We start from the raw sequence: 21,983 nt of genomic DNA on the forward strand, positions 1-21,983 counted from the left end.
CTTAGACGGACATTCATCTAGTAGACAATTTGATTTGGAGTATTTGTTGAAGAGTGCAAGGAAGTTATTCCAATCTGGGGGCTCGAAGTGGTTCCAGCTCATATCGCCTTTGGATTCACTACTCTGCGTTTTGAGGTTGAATTCAAGATTGGGTGGAGGAGGGGGTATTGAGGCTCTGAGGTCGGTGATTTTTTTCCTAAAGTGGTTGGCTAGGGTGGAGACCTCTGGGATTTGATCATGATGGTTCTGTAGTATCTGTGTGGTGTCTGTTATTTTGCTTACTAGTTTGAATAGTTCTCTACTGTTTGTATTGGTTGTTCCTATTTTCTGTGCATAACAGTTATAACGCTTTTCTTTGATCCGATTCTTGTAATTTTTCATATTTTGTTTCCATTTAATTTTATCTTCCACTTTGTCTGTTTTTTGCCATACTCTTTCCAGTTTTCTGAGATCTTGTTTGAGGGCTAATAATTCGGCGTCATACCATTCTTTTGATGCCCTTGTGTTCTTTTTGTATGATTGAACAGGAGCTATTTGATTTAGTGTGTCTTTTGTGAATTTGTCACATCTAGTGGGGAAGTCTTGCTCTTCCTCTATTTTGGGGTGTAGTTCATAATGGGTCCAGAATTCTGTTGGATTGGTGATGTTTCTGCAGGTGACTGTTTTTTTCAAACTGGTTTTGTTTATATGTTTTGCTGTTGAGTGTTTCTTTTGCCAACATAATTCAAAATTGAAAGTATAGTGATCTGACCATATGTTCTTAACCCATTTTCCTGCATGGTATTGTATTTTTTTTGCGTCGGGGTCTTTGTGGGAAAAAGTGACGATGTCCAGTTGGTGTCCCTTTTCATGTGTTTCCTCTTTGTCAGGAATTTCAAAGCCCAGGGTATTTAGGAACAAGTCGATTTCTGTCACTTCCGGTTTTTCCTTTTTCTCTAGGTGAACATTTATGTCTCCCAGAAGTAAGTTGTATGGACCTTTTATGGTATTGGATGAAAGGTATTCAAAGAATTCTTCTTTTGCACTTGACCATTTATTGGGGGGGATGTAGAATAGTGTGGCTATTAGAGATTCTTCCAGTTCGGGGTTGGTGATCTTGCAGGTGATGATCCAGATCTTCAGTGATTTTTGAGTCCATTCTGGTGAAGTCAAAGTAGCATTTAAGGATTATCGCTAGGCCCCCTCCTCTTTTCCAGCTTCTAGTTATTGGGACGATTTTATAGCCCTGCGGTAACATTTCCTTCATAATGACATCTGTGTCTGAGATCATCCATGTTTCGGTTAGGAATATGATGTCCGGGTTTTTGTGTTCGATCCAGTCATGTATGATGTGTGCCTTATTTCTCACCGACCGGGCGTTGAGATAGTATCCTTTGAAATTCCTGTATTGTTTGGGGGTGGGGGTTTCAATATGTTTCAGTTGTTTTAAGTTTTTTTTGTTTTTGGTCTTGTTTCTGTGTTGTTTGGATGCTTTATATTTAGGGTTTACTGCGGGTATTTGAAAAGGACCGAGTTCTGAGCAGTTAAAAAGGGTTTGAGGAGAGGGAGTTGGTTTTGTCTGTTTGAGTGGCCTTTGCCAGGAGATGTGAATTGGGATTTGTTCAGGGGGTCTTTCGTCGTTACACTGGCATCTATAGTAAGTTAGGTAGGTGATGCATAATACTATCTGTGTGGTATTTGATGCCCTCATTTTGGCTATGGGTGAAACAGATATGGCCTTGGTGATAGTAGAGACGCAGTACAAATATGAATATGAAGCTGATTATAAAACTTTACAATAATAATAATGATAAAACTTCACAATATTCATGCAACTTCATGGTATTCATGCAGTGACAAGCAGGATCACAATATCGTGTATGTTCGTGTAGTCTTGCGCTCTCATCTAGTCAGGCAGTGCAGTTATAGACTTCACAGTATTTAGGCAATTATTAAACTTCACAATATTCAGGCAAAAATCATGCAGGTTCGCAGTAGCATGGAGGTTCGTGTAGTCATGCAGTTAAACCTAGCCAAGCAGTGTCATGTATGGTCATGTTAAGTCAGTATAAATTATTGAGGTTAATAGTTATTTGGTTATACTTATCGCTAGGAGACTTTTGAGGCTGTTGGGAGTCCTGCTGAGACTGGTTACTGTGGTGGCTGGTTACTGTGGTGGAGATTCACTAGTCACCCTGTGCTGCGTTGGGGCGCTTCCCGTGTCGGCGCTTCACGAAGGCGCTCACTAAGGCGCATGCGCCTTTGTCGTGTGCCTTCGTCGGCACGCTGAACGGCTGCACGCCGTTGGGGAGTCCTTTTTCAAGGCTCCCGAAGACTGTTTTTGGTCCGGGGGAGGGGCGGAGCAAGGGCTCCCACGCTACTCTCCTGAGTGCTGGGCAGCTGAAAAAGGCTGCACTTCGATTGAGTTTGACACCCCTGATTTATGGCATGATCCCTGAGTAATGATACTCAAATACCCAAATTTTTAATCTCAGTTTATATTCAAGTCAACCTTTTTTCCTCCTTTATGGGGGTAAAAAAGGTTACCTCGGTTTATATTCAGATCGGTTTATATTCGAGTATACATGTTTGCAATTATCAGTTACCTATGTTGTAGAAATATGTTCGAGCCCATTTTTTCTTCCAGTTAATAGTTTTTATTTTCTTTACAGAATGTCCTTCTTCAATGTGGATTCAGTTCAAAAGTAGCTGTTACATTTTACTTCCTTTAACTTTAAAGAACTCATACAGTATTGATGAAGCAAGAGACCTTTGTAAAGGTATTATTTCTTATTTTGTTTTGGTCATTGATATGTTCTACCTACTAATAGGATTTTTTGTTTTGTTTTAACTGAATATTATGTAAGATATTTCTTTTTGGTTAATAAGTATAATTTACATGTTGGAATTGTCCTGTCTAGATTCTACAACAATCAGATCAGCAAAACAAGGAGCCACTCCATATTCCAGGATTCTCAGACCGCAGCAGGTGATAAATAGAAATAAAGCAAAACAAAAAAGAAAATAAGATGATACCTTTTTATGGGAGTAATGCAATACATCATCTTATTTCCCTCTTTTTGTTGTTTTTTTAAAATTTCTATTTATTACCTTTAAAAGTGGATTAACATGGCTACCACACTATTCTATCAGACAACAGCAGAATGACACAATAAGAAATGCCTACTCCTATGAACCAATGATACACACTAAGAGGTACATATATGAAATGAAAATACATCTAAAAACCCACCTAAATCGGCACTTGGATGATCAAAAAGATAAGGTCATTCAAGGTCCAATAATTGAAACGGGTTTTAGACGTATCTAGAGGCAGCTTCGGCCTTTTGACTGCTGCTGTGCGCCCAGAGCGAAAAGGGGTATTTTTGAAGGAGTGGTTAGGGTGGGAGGTGGGCGGGATGGGGCCAACCAAACTTAGTCATCCTGCAGTGATAATCAAAAGTTTGACGAGACTGCCTAGACGGAACTTATACGTTGTGACTTAGGCGATCTAAAGACAGGTATAAGTGCCCAGAAGTTATCCAGAGTGACCAGATAATCACTGCAGGCACAAAGTAAAGACCCACACACTCCCCCACACACACTGACCCCCCCCCCCCCCCCCACACACACACACACACACATACCCACCGCCATAAAAATCTTATTAAAAACGTACATACCTACCTCCAGAACATCAGCACCTGGCATAGGAAAGACTAGTAGAGCTGCACAGAGGTGGTTTAAGTAGTCTGGGGGGTGAGCTAGTGAACCATAGAGAGGAAGACCCAGGCCTTTAAGCCACTTTAACCACTACATTCATTCTACATGGTGGAAAATGTGGGCCCACCAAAACCCTCTAAACCTCTACTTTATCCCAGGACAAGCAGGCAGCATATTTTCGCATGTGGGTGACGTCATTCACGAAGCCCCGGTATGGAAGGTCCCAACTGCATTACCACTTTAAGAACTTCAGAAAGTTTGCGACTGACTGCAGCACTGCACATGTGCGAGTACCTTCCCGCCTGACATAGGCATGTGGCTCCTCAGTTCTCTGCAGAGCTACGAAGTTGTGTGTGAAACGGTCTCCGTTTTGTTTTTGCCTTTCCACTTGCACGTTTTACTGTTTTTCTTCTTTCTTTTTCAAAAAAAAAAAAGTTATTTTTTCTCTTCTAATTTTTATCACAGCCATTCTTGACGATGGGACCTTTGCCTCCGCCTTCGGGTTTATTTGGCTCCCATGTCCCGCCCATTTACTGGCTTTAAGAAGTGCGGCAGGTGCCAGCACACTATTTCTCTGACTGATCTACACAAGTGGTGTATCCAGTGCCTGGGTCCGGACCATTGTGTGGAGTCTTGTACACACTGTTCGACCTTGCAGAAGCATTCCATTAAAAACCGCCTTTTACAGCAAAGGCTTCTCTTCGGTACCATGAATACACTTGTCAAACTCAAACAGGAATCTGCCACCATGATTCTGATAGCTCCTCGGTGGCCCAGACAACCATGGTTTTCCCTTTTACTTCAAATCAGCATCAGGGAACCACTTCTTCTGCCAATTTTTCCATCTCTTCTTACACAGAGTCAAGGTTCGCTTCTTCATCCCAACCTGCAGTCTTTACACCTGACAGCTTGGTATCTCTCAGGCTCAGGCTGACTCCAGTTTTCTCAACCTATAAAGGACATTTTGAACTGCCAACTCCACGCTCCATCCCTTCTACCTTCTTGCACCGTATGCTTGGTAAATGCTTCCCAAATCCCTAGGCGGGTTCCGTCTCTGACAGTGTTCAAGGCCCAGTTAAAAGCCCGCCTCTTTGAGAGTGCTTTTGACTCCTAACTCCTCTCACCTTGCGTTCTGCATTCCCAACCCTATATGTCATGTCTGTCTGTCCAAGTTAGATTGTAAGTTCTTCCGAGCAGGGACCATCTATAAATGTCAAAATGTACAGCGCTGCTTACACCTTTCAGCACTATATAAGTGATAAGTAGTAGTGGGATGCTCTATCCCTGGCACAGAATCTTTGTCTCATGGCAATTCTATCTCAGGCAGCAAGGAGCCAGATAAGGTAGGACTCCATGCATCCAGAGGTGGTGGGGAGAGATCTGTGAGGAAATATGGAGAGTTAGGGGGGGAGGGGGGAGGGGGGACCTAAGAGGAAATATATGTCAGGATGAGACCTGAGAGCCTGAGAGGAAATGTGTGACTGGGGTGGGGTGAGGAACCTAAGAGGAAATGTGTGGCCGGGATGGGGGTTGGACCTGAGAAGAAATGTGGGGTAGGGGAGAGACCTGTGTGGTCTAGGGGTGCCATAAAAAAATTACTTGCACACTAAGGGCCATATTCTATTAATGATGCCATAAGATAGGCAGTGGTAGGCACTAGGCACTCTACCACTGCCTAATTTAATTGTTTTAATTGTCTTTAATAGGTGCAATAATTGACTGTGTGGGTTAAAACTGATTTAAAACTCGTTAAAAAAAAAGTAGGTGCTGGGAGGCATCTACAATATAGGCACTGAAATCAAGTCTACAATAGGACGCTTAACAGTGCCTTATGATTAGGGGCTGAGTGGGACTTAGGTGCCTTTAATTATAATTCACTAAAGAACTTAGGCATCTGCAATGTAGGCCAGTAAAACCCTGGCCTAAATTGCAGATGCCTAAGTTTTCTTGTAGGCACTGTTAGCCACAATTTTTTTTAACAGTGCCTATGCGTGATTGACAGCCATTTTTGTCAGCTTCTTCCGATTTTGGCACCGTTTATAGAATCTGGTCCTAAGGGTACTGTGAGCTGAAAAAGTTTGGGAACTACTTCACTAGGAGTTATTCTATAAATAGTGTGCCTAAATTGCTTAGCTACAGCTGTCAGGAGAACATACAGTATGGGTGGAGCATGCCAAATGATGTATTCAACTTATAGAATACTGTCAGTGGAACTTATTACATGGCACACTTAGGCATGCCCACTTACACTGACCTAAAAATATTTTTAAAAACATAGACTGAAGTCAAAAATAACTGCAGAAAATTTATAACTTTTTAGCTTAATCGTTATTTAGACCACATGTGTCAAACACAAGGCCCGCGGGCCAAATCCGGCCCGCCAGGCCTTGCAATGTGGCCCGCACCGTGCTGTCATCACTGCACGCCGCTGCGTTCCATCACAATGACGCGCGGTGACATAGGAGGCTTGTGATCTCGCCGGCCGTACTTGCTATCTATCTCCCCCCATCGACCGCCCCCCCCAAGAACCTCCGACCGCCCCCCCAGCCGACCCGCGACCCCCCTGGCCGACCACCACGACACCCCCACCCCCCTTCCCCGTACCTTTCTGTAGTTGGACGGACAGACTGGAGCCAAACCCGCCTGTCCGGCAGGCAGCCAACGACGGAATGAGGCCGGATTGGCCCATCCGTCTCAAAGCTCCGCCTACTGGTGGGGCCTAAGGCGCCTGGGCCAATCAGAATAGACCCGGGAGCCTTAGGTCCCACCAGTAGGCGGAGCTTTGAGACGGATGGGCCAATCCGGCCTCATTCCGTCGTTGGCTGCCTGCCGGACAGGCGGGTTTGGCTCCCGTCTGTCCGGCCAACTACAGAAAGGGAAGGGGGGTGGGGGTGTCGTGGGGGTCGGCCAGGGGGATTGGAGGTTCTTGGGGGGGGTGGTCGATGGGGGAGGGGGGTTTGCATCGAGGGCAGGAGGGCCTGGGATCCCTCCTGCCCGTAATGTAGTGTGGGGTGGGGGTAGGGGGTCGCCGTGGTCAGGAGGGTTTGGGCTCCTTCCTGGCCCGAACAACTAGCGGGGGGGGGGGGGGGTCGCCAGGGCCAGGAGGACTTGGGCTCCCTCCTGGCCCGATATTGTCAGGGAGTTGGGGAATCGGCGGGGCAAGAGGGCTTGGGCTCCTTTTTGCCCCGATCGTGTCGGGGAGTCGGGGGGGCAAGAGTGCTTGAGCTCCCTCTTGCCCCGATCGTGTTGGGAGTTGGGGAGTCAGCGGTCCTTCGGGGTGGGGGTGCAGGTGCGTGCGAGCGGTCCTGCTTGGGGTGAATCGGACGTCGGGGGGGGGGGAACTATGTAAAAAAAATACACAGCAGAAGCTGCCAGTTCCTGGCATAAAGTGTAGGCATAAAAATCACAACAGAATCTGCTATCTGTACCCAGCCAGGCATTTATTGACTGACTTTTTCATTCTAACGCAGATTTCCAATAAACTACATCTTTTACTGCCAATATTGATCCCAAAATGTCCAGGAAAAGAAAAGTTGACGGTGAAGGCAGACAATTTAATGACAAATGGGAAAATGAATACATGTTTGTGCTTAGTGAGGGCAAACCAGTGTGTATATTGTGTTATGAGACAGTGTCGGTGATGAAAGAGTACAATATACGTCGTCATTTTGACACCAAACATAATGTTAAGTATGGCAAATATACTTTGGAAGAAAAACATAAAATTGTTAAAGAACTAAAAGGCAAACTACAATCACAGCAGTAAATGTTTACAAAGGCTACAGCGAAAAATGATGCTGCAGTGAAAGCAAGCTTTATAGTGGCTGAAGAAATTGCCCGTACTTCAAGGTGTTTTTCAGAGGGTGCCTTTTTGAAGCAATGCATGCTAAAAGTGTGTGAGAAAGTATGCCCAGACCAGATACAGTTTTCAAACTGTCAGTTTGTCAAGAAACACCATTGCAGACAGAGTTCAAGAACTCTCAGGAAATCTATCATCACAGCTGGCCGAACAGGCATGCAGTTATCTCGCTTTTTCACTTGCTATCGATGAAAGCACAGACAACACTGATACAGCGCAGCTGTCCATCTTTATACGTGCTACGAAGACCGACCTCTCTGTCACTGAGGAACTTTTGGATGTAGCTGCCATGCATGGGACGACGACTGGTAGAGATATATTTGAGGCTGTGGAGAAATCTATAAATAATTTTAAATTACCCTGGGAAAAGTTGGTGGGGCTAACTACCGATGGCGCACCTTCAATGTGCGGAGAAAAGAAAGGCTTGGTTGGACTAATGAAGGAAAGAATGCAAAAAAGTCACTGCCACACACCCTTGATTACTTATCATTGCATTATCCACCAAGAGGCTATGTGTGGAAAAGTTCTGGTCATGAATGACATAATGACCACAGTCATTAAAACTATTAACTTTATAAGGGCACGTGGCCTGAATCATCGCCAGTTCCAGCAGTTTTTACAGGAGGTGGGTGCAGAGCATGGAGACGTGCCGTACCACACAGAAGTAAGATGGCTGAGCAAGAGCGCAGTCCTCAAAAGATTTTTTGAGCTCAGAGAACAAATTGCTCTTTTCATGGAAAGTAAAGGAAAGCCCTTGCCTGAACTGTCGGATCCCGCCTGGCTATGTGATTTTGCTATGATGTGTGACATATGCGAGCATCTCGCCCAACTGAATCTGAAGCTGCAGAGACGCAAACAAGTCATCACGAAGATGTCTGACATGATCACAGCATTCCAGCGTAAACTTCAACTATGGAAGTCCCAACTAGAACAGGACAATCTTGCCCACTTTCCCGTTTGTTTGAGTATCTCAACCACTATTTCTGGTACTTTTCCTTGCAGTCGGCTGGCTACCAAAGTTAGCCGTTTACTAAGTGAATTTGAGCGGCGCTTCTCTGACTTTAGAACACAGCACTCAGGCTTTGACATCTTTGCCAATCCTTTTACAGTTGATGTCAACAATGTGCCCCATCACCTTCAGATGGAGATAATCGAGCTTCAGTCTGACAATGGCCTGAAATCAAGGTTTCAGGATGTTGAAATTGAGGACTTCTACCCTCTACTGCCCCCTGACTCAATGCCAGAGCTCCGACTTCATGCTGCCCGTATTCTATCCATGTTCGGGAGCACCTATCTTTGTGAACAGATGTTTTCAATAATGAATCTGAACAAAAACAAGCACAGATCACGCATTACCGATGACAACCTCCATGCTGTTTTGCGGGTTGCTACAGCCCAAGAAATAAAACCGAACATTGACTCATTGATACGGGGAAAACGGTGTCAGACATCTAGCCAGAAAACAAAACAATGAGCATTTTAGGTACATTCCAATATTACTGTTTTGCTTGATACCAATATTACTGTTTTGCTTGATAGCATGTGAGTTGGTTAACAGCACTGTTAAGGAAAAGATTGTTCCACTCATTTTAAATTCACATTTCTGGTTAACATTGTCAGTTTATGACTGTTCAGTAAACCATTCGGCCCGCGATTTAGGCTGGATTTTAGATTTTGGCCCCTTCTCTGATTGAGTTCGACACCCCTGATTTAGACAAACAGGGACAAGCCTCAGATTATGGAGTAAATTTTGCCATTCTGGGATTTCTTACAAGAGAAAGAAAACTTTTCTCTTACTCCTAATCACATAAGAACATAAGAAGTTGCCTCCACTGGGTCAGACCAGAGGTCCATCGCGCCCAGCGGTCCGCTCCCACGGCGGCCCATCAGGTCCATGACCTACCTCTACTTCTATCTGTACCCCTCAATCTCCTTATCTTTCAAGAACCTATCCAAACCTTCCTTGAACCCCTGTAATGTGGCTTGAACCTCCCTCCCTACCAAGACTAAAAATAATTATTTATTAAATTGATATTTATTTCATAAGTTAATACCTAATCTTAAATTACTGCCTAATCTTAATTCATTCATTTAGAAAAATCTTAAAATCCTCTTTAATTGATTACTCTAGAAAATTCTCTTTAATTCATTACTCATAGGAACTCAATGAGCGTCAGGAGCAGCGCGGCCATTCTGCGTGGCTCTCTGAACTAAAAACCGCTAGTGTGGTTTCGTAGAAGAGGGGGTAAGGCTGCACTTAAGCACCTTAAACTTAAGTTATCACCATTTGCTCAGTCTAAACCTCAATCACATACATAGGGGAAAATTGTAAAGTGCATGCCTATCAAATAAGAACATTTGCTGTAAACTAATGCTTTGCTTAATAGTTAAGGCTTCTCTAGATACATGTCAAGTACATAAGATACCTTCTTATCAGCTGTACTAACTTAAAATAAAATTAATGTGGGGTTTTTTTGTGTTTTATTGTATTTTTTCAAAATTAGTTTCTGGTGCTGACATCATCAGTATCAATAATGAAGAAGAAAATATATTTATAAGAGAATCCTTGACACAGAATTGGCAGTATGCTGACGAAGTTTTGCTGGGCATATATTTTGATACAGATGGTAAGCATATTCTACCTCAATGAGAGCATGCCAGTGGAAGATTTATTGTAGTAGTTCATGTCAGAAAGATTAGCATAATTTTAATTAATGAGTTCTCAACTGAAAGGGAAAAAAAAGGACTCAGGAATTTGGAGCTTCCATATGATCATGTTACTATAATCCTTTGCCACAAAGATTGAAAAGTATAGAAGCACCAGCAATGGTTTAGTTAGAGTACAGAGTTATGAAAACTATCAGCCTGCCTTATATTCACTGCTTTACTTATTGTGAATAAAAAACGGAAAATAGTAATTATGCATTAGAATGTGTGGAAAGATGTTGGGCCTGATATCCAGCTGGCAGCAGTCAAGTTTCAAGTTTTATTTATATTTGATTAATCGCTTAATTAAAATTGTTTCTAAGCGAATTACAGTATATAAAAGTAACATATAATTAAACATAATATTAAAATAAGAAATAACATATAAGATATTATAAAACTAGCAATTTATACAATGAATACAATAAAAAAAGGAGGATTCACATAATAAGTATATATGATGGGCTAATAAATTTATACAATGATGAAAAAGATATAAACATAAAAAAGGAAGAATTAGGAAAAAAGCGTGGAAAAGAAGAAGAAAGGGAAAGAGGAAGAGCTCAAATGTAATTTATAAGTTGAAAGCATCCTTAAATAAAAAGCATTTTAAATTCTTTTTAAAATTGCTTAAGTTATTTTCATCTCTTAACTGTAAAGGTAATGAATTCCAGAGTTGCGGCGCCGATACAGAGAACATATCTTGTCGGCGTTTTGGTGACCTCTGCTGGCTTTATTCCTAGATATAAAATGCCGGGCCATGTCCGGGCACCAACATTTGATATTCAGGCATATGCAGCCAGATAAAACCTAGCCAGATCAGTGTGATAGTCAGCAGTTAACCAGTTAAGATTAACCTCATAAATATAAGAGTAGCCATACTGGGGCAGACCAAAAGTCCACCTAGCCCAGTATCCTGCTTACAGAAGTGGCCAATCTAAGACCCTGGGAGAATCCCAAATAGTAGCAAGATAAAACTTCATAAAACACAGTCCTATTTATACAGTTATCGGAACTGGTTAAGTGCTGAATGTCAGGACTTAACTGGCTAACCCACCCCCACTTTTTTTTTTTTTTACAAAGCTACGCTAGTGGCTGCTGTGCAACAACGGCCCTGAAGCCCTTTAAACCCCTATGGGCTTTGGGGCAGTTACTAGAGCAACCTGCGCTCGAACAAAATAGCCTCTTTCAGTTTGGCGGTAATCGGGTGGTAGATTGGAAAGCTTCCTCGCTAGGTAGTTGGGGGTCATGCTGTAGAGGTGCTTAAAGGCTAACATTAGTTATTTGAAAATGACGCACATGTATATTGGAAGTCAATGGGCCTGATTCATTGCAGGGGAAATGTGGTTGAAAGGGCCGAGGTTCTTTAGTAGTCTCACCGCTGCATTTTGGACTCGCTGTAGCTGGTGGTGTTCCTTGGTCGGTAGACCGGCATATAGGCCATTGCAGTAGTCCAGGCAGGACAGTACAAAGGCATACAACAGCTGGGTGAAGTCAGTGTCAGAGAAGTAGCGGCGGATGGGTTTTAGTTGTTGTAAGTAGTAGGAGGTGGATACTACCTTTGAAAAATACTTGAGTACCTGAATGTAAACCACTTAGGCTATAAGTGGTATATAAATTTACTAAAATAAACTTTTGTTCCTTTAAGGATTTACTGAAATATGCAATTTAACCAGGACTACTTAAACTTTTGCATACAATTGTGGGCTCCTTTTACGAAAGCGCGCTAAGCGTTTTAGCGCATGCACCGGATTAGCACGCGCTAGCTGAAAATCTACCGCCTGCTCAAAAGGAGGTGGTAGCGGCTAGCGTGCACTATTCCGCGCGTTAAGGCCCTGACGCGCCTTTGTAAAAGGAGCCTTGTGTTTCTCAAATATACTTTTGCCAGCTATGTTGATATTCTTTGTAATCCTTTAACTTTTCATTGATCATTATCCAGTTGCAATTACAAAGAAAAGAACATATTTTACACAGTGATGTTCCATACTCTGCATCACACCTTCCCCAAATTATCCAACAGAAATCAAAGAACCATGTTTTGTGCACCCCTGGAACTAGTAACCATTTAAGGCAAAGCTGGGAATATCCCTAGTTCAAGATTCGTGTGAGGACGTTGAAAGGCTGTACTCCACTCTTCAATCATTGCATCTGTTTATGATTTGTAAATTGAATATAAAAAACAATACAAAAAAAATCAGAAAACCACTTATCTGAGAAATATGCACTGCTGTCAGATCAATTTAGTTAAACTGTGGGCTTGACGCATTTCGCCGTAGCTGCTTCATAAACTAAACTAAACTAAAACTTAACCTTATATACCGGGTCTTCAACCAAAGGAAAATTGACGCGGTTAACAATAAATTAAAAAAATAAAGTAAACTGAAATACAAGAAAGTTAATTTTCAAAATGTTTAGCGAATAAAAAAAGTTTTTAGAAGTTTAGGGAAGAGTTGGAAGGAACTAGGGGAAGTTCAAATTAGGGGAAGTTCATTCCACAATTGGGGAAATTTAAATGCCAGAGAGCTGCTAAAATTCTTAACTCCTTGAATTCCTTTCCTAGAAGGAAGAGAAAGTTAAAACGATGAATGCCTCTCGCATATGAAAATCTATAAACATTCCATAGCAGAGAAACAAGAGGAGCAAAGATACCATGTAAAATCTTAAAATCAATACATAAACACTTAAATTGAATTCTAAAATAAACTGGGAGCCAATGGAGAGAGAAAAGCAAAGGAGTCATATGGTCGAATTTGCTCTTTCCCTAGATCAACTTTGCAGCAGTATTCTGAATCAATTGTAGTCTTTGAAGGCAGTTCTTAGTGATGCCAAGATAAATGGTGTTACAATAATCTAACCGGGATAATATAATAGATTGGACCAAAACAGAAAAATGACGTTGATGGAAAAGAGATCTGACCTTCCTCAACATTCGTAAGCTGTAAAAACATTTCTTAACCAGTGAGTTTATTTGATCCTTAAAAGTAAGAGAAGAATGAAAAAGTATTCCCAAAATCTTAGAAGAGAACTCAATTTGTAGGGAGGCTCCAGAATCCAAAAGTACAGTGGAAGGAAGATGATCCAATTTTGAACCTAACCACAGAAGTTTAGTTTTAGCTGCATGTAGCTTCATCTGGACGAATATAGCCCAAGTTTGAAGTTTAGAGATACAGTGATTTATTTTAAAAGTTAAATTGGTAATATTTGGATCAATCTCAATCAGTATAAAAATGTCATCCGCATAAGTGAAAAGTGTTTCCCACGCTGACAGCTTATAAATATTCAAAGTTGTCATATAAAGATTGAACAAAATTGGGGAAAGCAGTTTAAGGAATGGGCAGGGTGAGATAGACAGACCACTTTTTTGAGTTTTGAAAAACATACCTACGGGCTTTATGAAACAGCTACGACGAAACGCGTCAAGCCCAGAGTTTAACTAAATTGATCTGACAGCACTGCATATTTCTCAGATAAGTGGTTTTTTGATTTTTTTTGTATTGTATTTTTATATGCAATTTACAAATCATAAACAGATGCAATGATTAAAGAGTGAAGTACAGCCTTTCAACATCCGGTTGTGTACCGGCATTTGGTGTGAAAAATCAAATTCAACTCTGAGCACTGTTTTTGATTGAGTTAGTGATTCTATGCAAGAATTATATGAAGCTTTATAAGCCACTTCTTCTTTATATAAGTTCTCAAGAAAAACAATAAACATGAAAATCAGCCCTCCCCACTCGGTATTTTTGGTTCAAACAATTTTTATTGATGCAAACAACAGCAAATACAATGCCCAGGCACCCCACGGGTGCACAGTACGAACAATAATGCATCATATACAATAATATAACAAGCATGTGCAGAAGAAGAGTAACAGCAACCAAACTCCCCCCCCCTTCCCACTCTACATAGGGCAAATGAAACTAATGGAGGCTGAAAGGCACTCCGAGACCCTGGACTCTTATGATCCCCGAAGATGCCACACCACCCCCTTCCCCCACCGAACCCCATTTATCATATCTGTGACTAAGTGCCAGAACCGTGCAATACCCCCCCCACCTCTCCTCCCCAATCCCTCCCTCCCCACCCCCCCCCCACTGGTACTCTCCACCCCGCCCCACCAGTACTCACCATTGCTCTCCCAGCCCTATATACTGAGCGCCCAGATTAGGACATCCATCTTAAAACCGCACTGTGTCCCTTTGGATGCAAGGATTGCAGATATGACTCCCAGATATTCAAGAACAACATCTTTTGCTTCCTAGCTCCTCTGGCATCCCGCGCCTCCCAGATGGCCAACTGATGCAATTGGTTCTGCCAATGCCAAAACGCTGGAGGGTCAAGGGACCGTCCAGCACTGAAGAATACATTTCCTGGCTAGTAAACTCATCGGTATTTTTTTTTTTTTTAAAGGAAAACTTTTTCAAAATCTTTCAAAGAAGGGTAGTGCAATCTTTAAATGCTTTGAATCCTGGGGATTTTGCTGTCATTTTCATTATACTATATATGTCCTTTTCTCAGTCTGCTTGTAAAACAAGCCAGTCTTATCCACATTGAATGCCTCCTCTGGCACATACTCCTTTTCTTCAATTATACTTAGGAACACCAGATGTCAATACAAAAATATACAGTATATCAGGAAATTATAAATATATAATAAATATAAAACATACTGAAAAACTAAGGCCTCCCCTTTTATCAAGCTGCGTTAGGGGTTTTTTATCGCCAGCTGCTGCGGTACAAGCTCCAACGTTCATAGGAATTCTGTGAGTGTCGGAGCTTTTACCACATTGGCCAGTGATAAAATAAAACCCCTAACACGGCTTGATAAAAGGGGGTCTAAAATAATAAAAACCCAAATAAAAATACCCATCCAGGTTTTATTAAAATTTGTTAAATCGCCTCTACAGAGTTTCCAGGTGGTGTACAGTTAAAATAAATAGGTTGCTTTACAAAGACCAATACCTATACAAACTTACAGATACAGTAGGTAAGGGGGAAGAACTGCAATATCAAAAAGAAAAGAAACAGGTAAGAACATAAGGAAAGGTAGTTTTGATTTTCTTTGATCTGCTAAAAACCCTATTAAACTTGCAGGTCCTTAATGAAGACGGTTACACGTTCTATGCATCTGTAAATAAAGGTGCCTTTAATCTAGATTTGAACCGGATCAATGACATTTCTTCTGTTAAGTTAGTAGGGCAGAATTCCACAGGGATGGGGCGGTGACCGAAAAAACGGTCGTGCGCAGCGAATTGATACTTTTCATCTCTGTATTTCTGACTCCTTATCTTTGTCCTTTCTCTTTTTGATGGTAGAAAACGTTTTTTCCAAAATGTGCTTACCTGATAAGTACAAGGCTGTCTATAAACTTTGTGTTTATCTGTAGACTCCTGAAGAAGGTTCTTTTTGGTATCGAAATGCTGACAGCTTTGGGTCATTTTTCATTGTTTAATAAAGTTCACATTTGGAAGCATCTCTTTCTTCCTCACTTTGGATTTGCATCTTCGTGGGAACCCAGCTTCAATTACCACTTTAACTCTTTCATTTCAGTATAAATATGGGATCCCTCCTGGAACATAGAAATGCCCCTTCTACCTAAATATATGTGACCTGCAAACCTGATGGCTATTGTGGCTAGATTTATTGGGGGGCGGAGCTGCTGATCACATTTTCCTATTTTTGATTAGGTTGTATTGGTTACCAATAAAAAACAAGAAGTTATTAACGTTTGTTTTCAAGATATTATATGGTCTAGCTCCAGAGTACCTTCAAAATTTGATTTGCCTTTATTCTGCTTCTAGGTATTTACATTCATCTCAAGAAATCAGATTAAAAATCCCTTCAATTTATGATTGTTGGAAATGTACTATTATGAGAAAGAGATTGTAAAATGAGATCTTTGGTAGATTTATGGAACAAATTACCACATGAAATTCAAGAAATGACCTTGTATAATGTATTTAGGAAGCCTGTTAAAACGTATTTATTTGGATAATATCTGACCGGTAATTAAATATTAGCAGATTGGTTCTAGCTTTATGTTTTGTAATCAAATGGGTTTTGTCCATTTTTATTTTAATCTATAATTTGCTTTGAGATAGGGTTGGTTAAGCATAGAATAGAAATGCTAACATTAGATTAGATCAGATAAGACCTGTTGGTACAGTAGGTTTTCCCTGTTCTTAGAGGGCTCACCATATCATATGAAGGGGTTTAGGTGAGATTTCTACCTGGGACCTGGGCCCACGTCACTGACCACTAGGCTGCCCCTCTGCACTGCTGGGATGTCTGAGTGGCCAGTTTACTAGGCATGCTGCCAGATAGATGTCCCTATGGCATGTCTTTCTTTGGGACTTTGGGCTCCTTTTACTAAGTTGCACTAGCGGTTTTAGCGCATGCGCTAGATGCTAACGCCAGCATTGAACTGATGTTAGTTCTTGGCACGTAGCGCGGGGTTAGCACACGCTAAAAACGCTAGCGCACCTTAGTGAAAGGAGCAGTTTATTTTTTTCCCAAAAATGATATTTATATTTTTTTTCTCATAATGGCACTTACAAATGAATGTATCAGCCTGAAGACATCTAGTTCAAAGCCAGAAATGTAGAATTGTGGCTGTGAGCTAGACTTTTGTTGAGACATTTATGGCAAGCTATCTCAATTTGGATTTAGAATTCATATCAAAAATCCCCTGCCACTTATCATATGACTCGGCCTCTGAATTACAAAGATTAGACTTCAGATCTTGTCGATTACACCCTGTGAGACTGGATTTAGTTTTTCATCCCAGGAGCTCTATTAAACTGCTGTGTTAGATGCTGCCATTAATCTCATTGATATTTTTTTAAACAATTTAAGGGCTTCTTTTACAAAGATGTGTAACAAACACTCCTACGGCTTTGTAAAAGTGTGGGGGGGGGGGGTGGAGGAGAGTAAATACATTATTTTACACTATAACAAAAAAATAAAACATTTGACTATGCTAGATAAAAAGAAAATAAACTTTGCAAATGACAATAAAAAAAATAACGTACACAAGATGTTCTGTCATGCAGATAATATGTACAAATGGTATGATAAATCAGAACTGACATTCACCAATTGGAGTGGTGAGGACACTAGTGAGGCACTGCTGAACACCTGTTCTGCAATACATGCGAGATCCGGACAATGGAGGAAAATGAATTGTGAAGAGTTTACTCAAGTTGGAACAATGTGCAAAACAACTGCCTGTAAGTATGGAACAGAAACATCCTATGGGCAAGATAGTAATACAGTGGTACCTCGGTTTACGAGTGCACTGGTTTGCAAGTGTTTTGCAAGACGAGCAAAATATTTGCAAACTCGACGCCTCGGAAACTGAGCACGCCTCGATTTGCGAGTGCCCCCCCCCCCCCCCCGCCATCGGGCACCCCCCCCCCCGGCCGCAACCTGAAGTCCCCCAGAGCCCTCTTCTTATTTTAATGTAGCACCGGCATGTCAGCCTCCTCTTCTGTGCTGGCCTTGAGCATGTGCGCATGCTCAAGGCTTGCGAGTTCACGTTCTCTCCTATGGGGAAACTCGCTTTGATAAACGAGCATTTTGGATTACGAGCATGCTCCTGGAACGGATTATGCTCGTAATCCAAGGTACCACTGTACAAACAAAAAGTACTACAAAACACTTTACCAGTTTTAAGTTCTAGTTCCTATCTATCTCACTTTTCTCAAAATAATAAAGCATAAAATAACAACCATAAATAAGAAATTTATGTTTATTATCATTTATAATAATAAATTTACATATTCAAAGTCCATCAGGCCCAATCAGGTTGCCCAGTTCAATATTTTCCGACACATGACTCATCCTTCTGTGGGAGATAAGTATTATATCACATTATATTATACTAGTCTTTAAGCCCGTTACATTAACGGGTGCTAGAATAGATGTGTCTGTCTGTCTTTCTTTATCTCTCTCTCCTTGGCCGCTGTCTGTATCCTTCTGTCTCCCCCTCCCCTCCCCCCACCTCCCCCCCAAATGTCTCTCCATGGCCCTCTTCTGTCTTCCCCCCCCAGAGCAAAGCTGTCTGTCCCCAACACACCTCCCCCCAAAGCAGCCCCCTTTCCCTATCTCTCCATGGCCCCTTCTGTCTCCCCCCAGCACACCCCTCCCCCCAAAGCAGCCCCCTTTCCCTCTCCCTGTCTCTCCATGGCCCCTTCTGTCTTCCCCCCAGAGCAAAGCTGTTTGCCCCAAGCACACCCCTCCCCCCAAAGCAGCCCCCTTTTCCTCTCCCGCTGACTCTCTCTCTGGCCCCCTTTCTCTGTCTGTCTTTCTGTCCCTCTCCCTGCCCCTGTGTCTTTCTTTCTGTCTCCTTCTCTCCGCTGTCTGTCTGTCATTTTTCCCCATTTCCCTGTGCAGCAGCATTTCCATCCCACTTCCCTATGCAGCAGCAACAGCATTTCCCTCCTATCCTCCCCCTTTCCTGTGCAGAAGCAGCAGCAGCATTTTCCCCTACCCCCCTTTCCCTTCTCTTACCTTCTTTTCCCTGCTCCATTCGGCCCCTCCCCCTTCTTGTACTGCCGTTGTCCTGCTCGATCTGGCCTGCTCCTGACCCTCCCACCGCCGACAAACCTCAGGGCCCCAGCCGCGTAGGCAGCACTTTAAACACGCTGCTTCACGGCCTTCTACTGCCGATTTCCTCTGCCGCGTCTGTCTCCGATGATGACGCGGCAGAGGAAATCGGCAGAGAAGGGCGCGAAGCAGCGTGTTTATAGTGCTGCCTACGCCGCTGGAGCCGGGAGGTTTGTGGAGGGTGAACGGCTGGAGCGGGGCTGCTGTCCACTGCTGCTGCCTACTCCGCTGGAACCGGGAGGTTTGTAGAGAGCACAGTCGCGCGCCTTCAGCCCCCGCATGCGCCGTGAGGTTAGAATGTTGCCACAGAAGCACACCTCACGGCGCCACACCGCACGAATTTTTGAGAGCGCATGCGTGCTCTAGCGTTTTATTATTATTGATCGCATTAGTATTTATGGATCGCTAATATGCCCCAGAAGGAGTTCAAGTATAAGCATCTGAGGTTTGAATCGGCTCCTTAACCTTTTTTTTTTTTAATTAACAAAACCTTGATTTCTAGAATCTAATACGTTTTCTGAAATTCCAGATGAGTTCTGTTTAAGGACATCAGTAGAGTAGCCAGAGTATAAATAGTTTCTAAGAGTTTCAAGCATTCAAGATGTTTTTCTGTTTTTAATGAACTCCGGTGCTTTGAAGGCAAAACTGCCTTGTAAGTAGAGATAGAGGCAAAATTTTCCAGCAGGTTTGAGGTGTCATAGCCTTATTTTATGGTCAGTGCTTGAGTGCTGATTGGCTCATGAATTGACAGAAAAGTAGGCGTTACAGCTCAGACCTGCCAGAAAAATTTTCCCCCTCTCCTGATACCTCTGGCAGTAGGGATACCCTCTCCATCCCACCGCTGCTGTCAAGCAACCCCCCCCTGACACACACACCCCATCAGCAGGGTGGATGCCCACTCCCTTAAGCAATTCCCCCCCCAGCAGCAGGAGGGATGCTCACTGGCACTGCCTCTATCATGCCCCTGATGACCTTCTCCCACTTTGTTTACAAAGGTCGGCTGGAGGCCTGCCTCTTCAAAATGTATCCGGGGATGTGCCAAGGAGGGAGCTAACGCTCTGACTGGCTAGGCCCCTGGACCATAAGAGCCTTAGACCCCTCCCTGGATGCCCCTCCCATAGGAGGAGCCATAAGCAACCTGGGCCAATCAGCCTTAAACCCTTCCCCTGTGCATCTGGGCAGAGGCCAAATGCTCTGATTGACTAAGACATCTAAGGCCCCTCCCATAGGAGGGGCCTTAAGTGCCTGGGCCACTCAGAGTCTTAGTCACCTCCCTGGCACATCCCAGGATGCGCCAGAGAGGGGAAGGCCCACCATTATGAAGAGGCAGGGCTGCTGGCTGGAGGGAGTAGGCATCCCTCTGACGGCCTTCATGAACAAAGTAGGGGGTGGGGGGTCATTGGAGGTACTAGGGGGTCACCAGGGGCATGACAGCAGTGGCGGGAGGGAGTGGGTATCCCTTCTGCCACCAAGGGTTTGTGTGTGTGTGTGTGTGTTGGGGGGGTTACTTTATGGCAGCGGCAGGAAGGAGTGGGCATCCCTCCTGCTACTGGGGGGGGGTGTCAGGTGGGTTGCTTAATGGTGGTGATAGGAGGGAGTGGACATCCCTTCTGCTGCCAGGGGTTTGTGTGTGTGTTGGGGGTGTTGCTTTATGGCAGCGGTGGGAAGGAATGGGCATCTCTCCTGCTGTTGGGGTGTGTATTGGGTTGCTTGCTTGATGGCAGCAGCAGGAGGGAGTAGGCATCCCTTCTCCTGCCTGGCGTTTGTGTGTGTGTTGGGGGGTTGCTTTACAGCAGTGGCAGGAGGGAGTGGGCAACCCTTGTGCTGGCGATGGGGGGGTTGGGGGGTTGCTTGATGGTGACGGTGGGAAAGCGTGGGCATTCCCTCTGCCGATCTTCAATTTGGGGTCTTTTTAAAAAAAATTGTAGGTGTATTCTGTGCATGTGCTGATTACTATCAGCAGCGACTAGTACATTAAAATTTAGCGACCCTCTGTGAACCTTATTTGCAATCATGTTTTCTTAAAGAATGACTTGCCCTTTTGAAATAGTTACAATAATGGCGCAATAGCAGTCCATCAGATTTTACTGCAAACAGAATCTTCCCCTTAGTCTCTCTCTATCCCTCACCTTCCTGTTACCAGAGCCTTGCCTTCTGTGCAGTCAATATAACTTCACTTCTTCCTTTGTGCCAACAGTCTGATCCTCAAGTGTCCACTTCCTTCTTTGATACTGCATGGGGCGATTAGGAACCCTGCTGCTCTTATCAACATAGGCCCATTCAACTTCACAATCTCCTTTTGGGCCTACACATGTTAATTTGAAATAAGCGGGAAGATTCCTGCTTTTGATCTTTGTGGGCCCACATGACCTCATTTTTTTCTTGGATCTCACATGGGATTGCAGAACTACTTTTCCTAGTTTACCCAGGCCAATGCAACTTCACCTCATTTAGGGTTTCCTCCAGCATGTGAACTTCTGTTTCTAGCCTGTACCAGTTAGCCTGATACAAATCCTGCCTTTCGGGGTAGCATTGGTCAATTCTATGTCAGCAGCCAGAGTTTTCCAGTGTTTATCTGGAGTCCCAGTAATTTATATAAAATTAGAGTCTCTGGGTCAAACCCAGAGAATTCTTAAGTGCATATACTAATACAGAACCAGATTGTGCACACAAACAGCAGGGTAGCTCTCTATGCTGCTGCAGTGGCATACCAAGGGGGGCGGTCAACCCCGGGTGCACGCTCCAAGGGGGTGCACAGCAGTCCAGATCCGGAACCTCCTGCGCTGCTCCAAACGGCACCTCAGTGCGGCTGCTGTACTTAGAGCAGAGTCAGCAGCCGCGCTGAAGTGAACGAAGGTCCTGCGATAACTGCGCCATCTACCCTCTGTTCCGGAAGAGGTAAGTGACATTGGGGGGGGGGGGGGGGGGTGGACTGGCAGCCGCAGTCATCGCGGGATCTTGCCGCAACTAACTGCGTCTGCCAGCCCAGGCCCCTCCAACGTCACTTACCTCTTCCATCCGGAGAAGAAGCAGTCATTGCGGGATCTTTGGGATGGAGAAAGAAACGAGCATAGTAGGGTGGTGAAAGGAGGTCAGGGTGGCATGGAAG

At 43.5% G+C, this 21,983-nt stretch overlaps 1 protein-coding gene across 3 annotated transcripts in view; it reads left to right on the top strand.

The window, feature by feature from the left end:
* Window positions 1-21,983, top strand: part of CD302 (CD302 molecule) — a 59,352-nt gene that overhangs the window by 14,753 nt on the left and 22,616 nt on the right. For 2 of the 3 annotated variants that reach the window (XM_033944555.1, XM_033944556.1), the window contains exons 2-4: window positions 2,652-2,759; window positions 10,066-10,188; window positions 17,320-17,496. In XM_033944555.1, coding sequence (XP_033800446.1) covers window positions 2,652-2,759; window positions 10,066-10,188; window positions 17,320-17,496 — 408 coding nt within the window. The remainder of the gene's footprint in view (window positions 1-2,651; window positions 2,760-10,065; window positions 10,189-17,319; window positions 17,497-21,983) is intronic. The other variant, XM_033944557.1, reaches the window with a different exon arrangement.

This window comes from Geotrypetes seraphini, chromosome 5, assembly GCF_902459505.1.
Source record: "Geotrypetes seraphini chromosome 5, aGeoSer1.1, whole genome shotgun sequence".
In the NCBI taxonomy this organism is placed as follows: domain Eukaryota; kingdom Metazoa; phylum Chordata; class Amphibia; order Gymnophiona; family Dermophiidae; genus Geotrypetes; species Geotrypetes seraphini.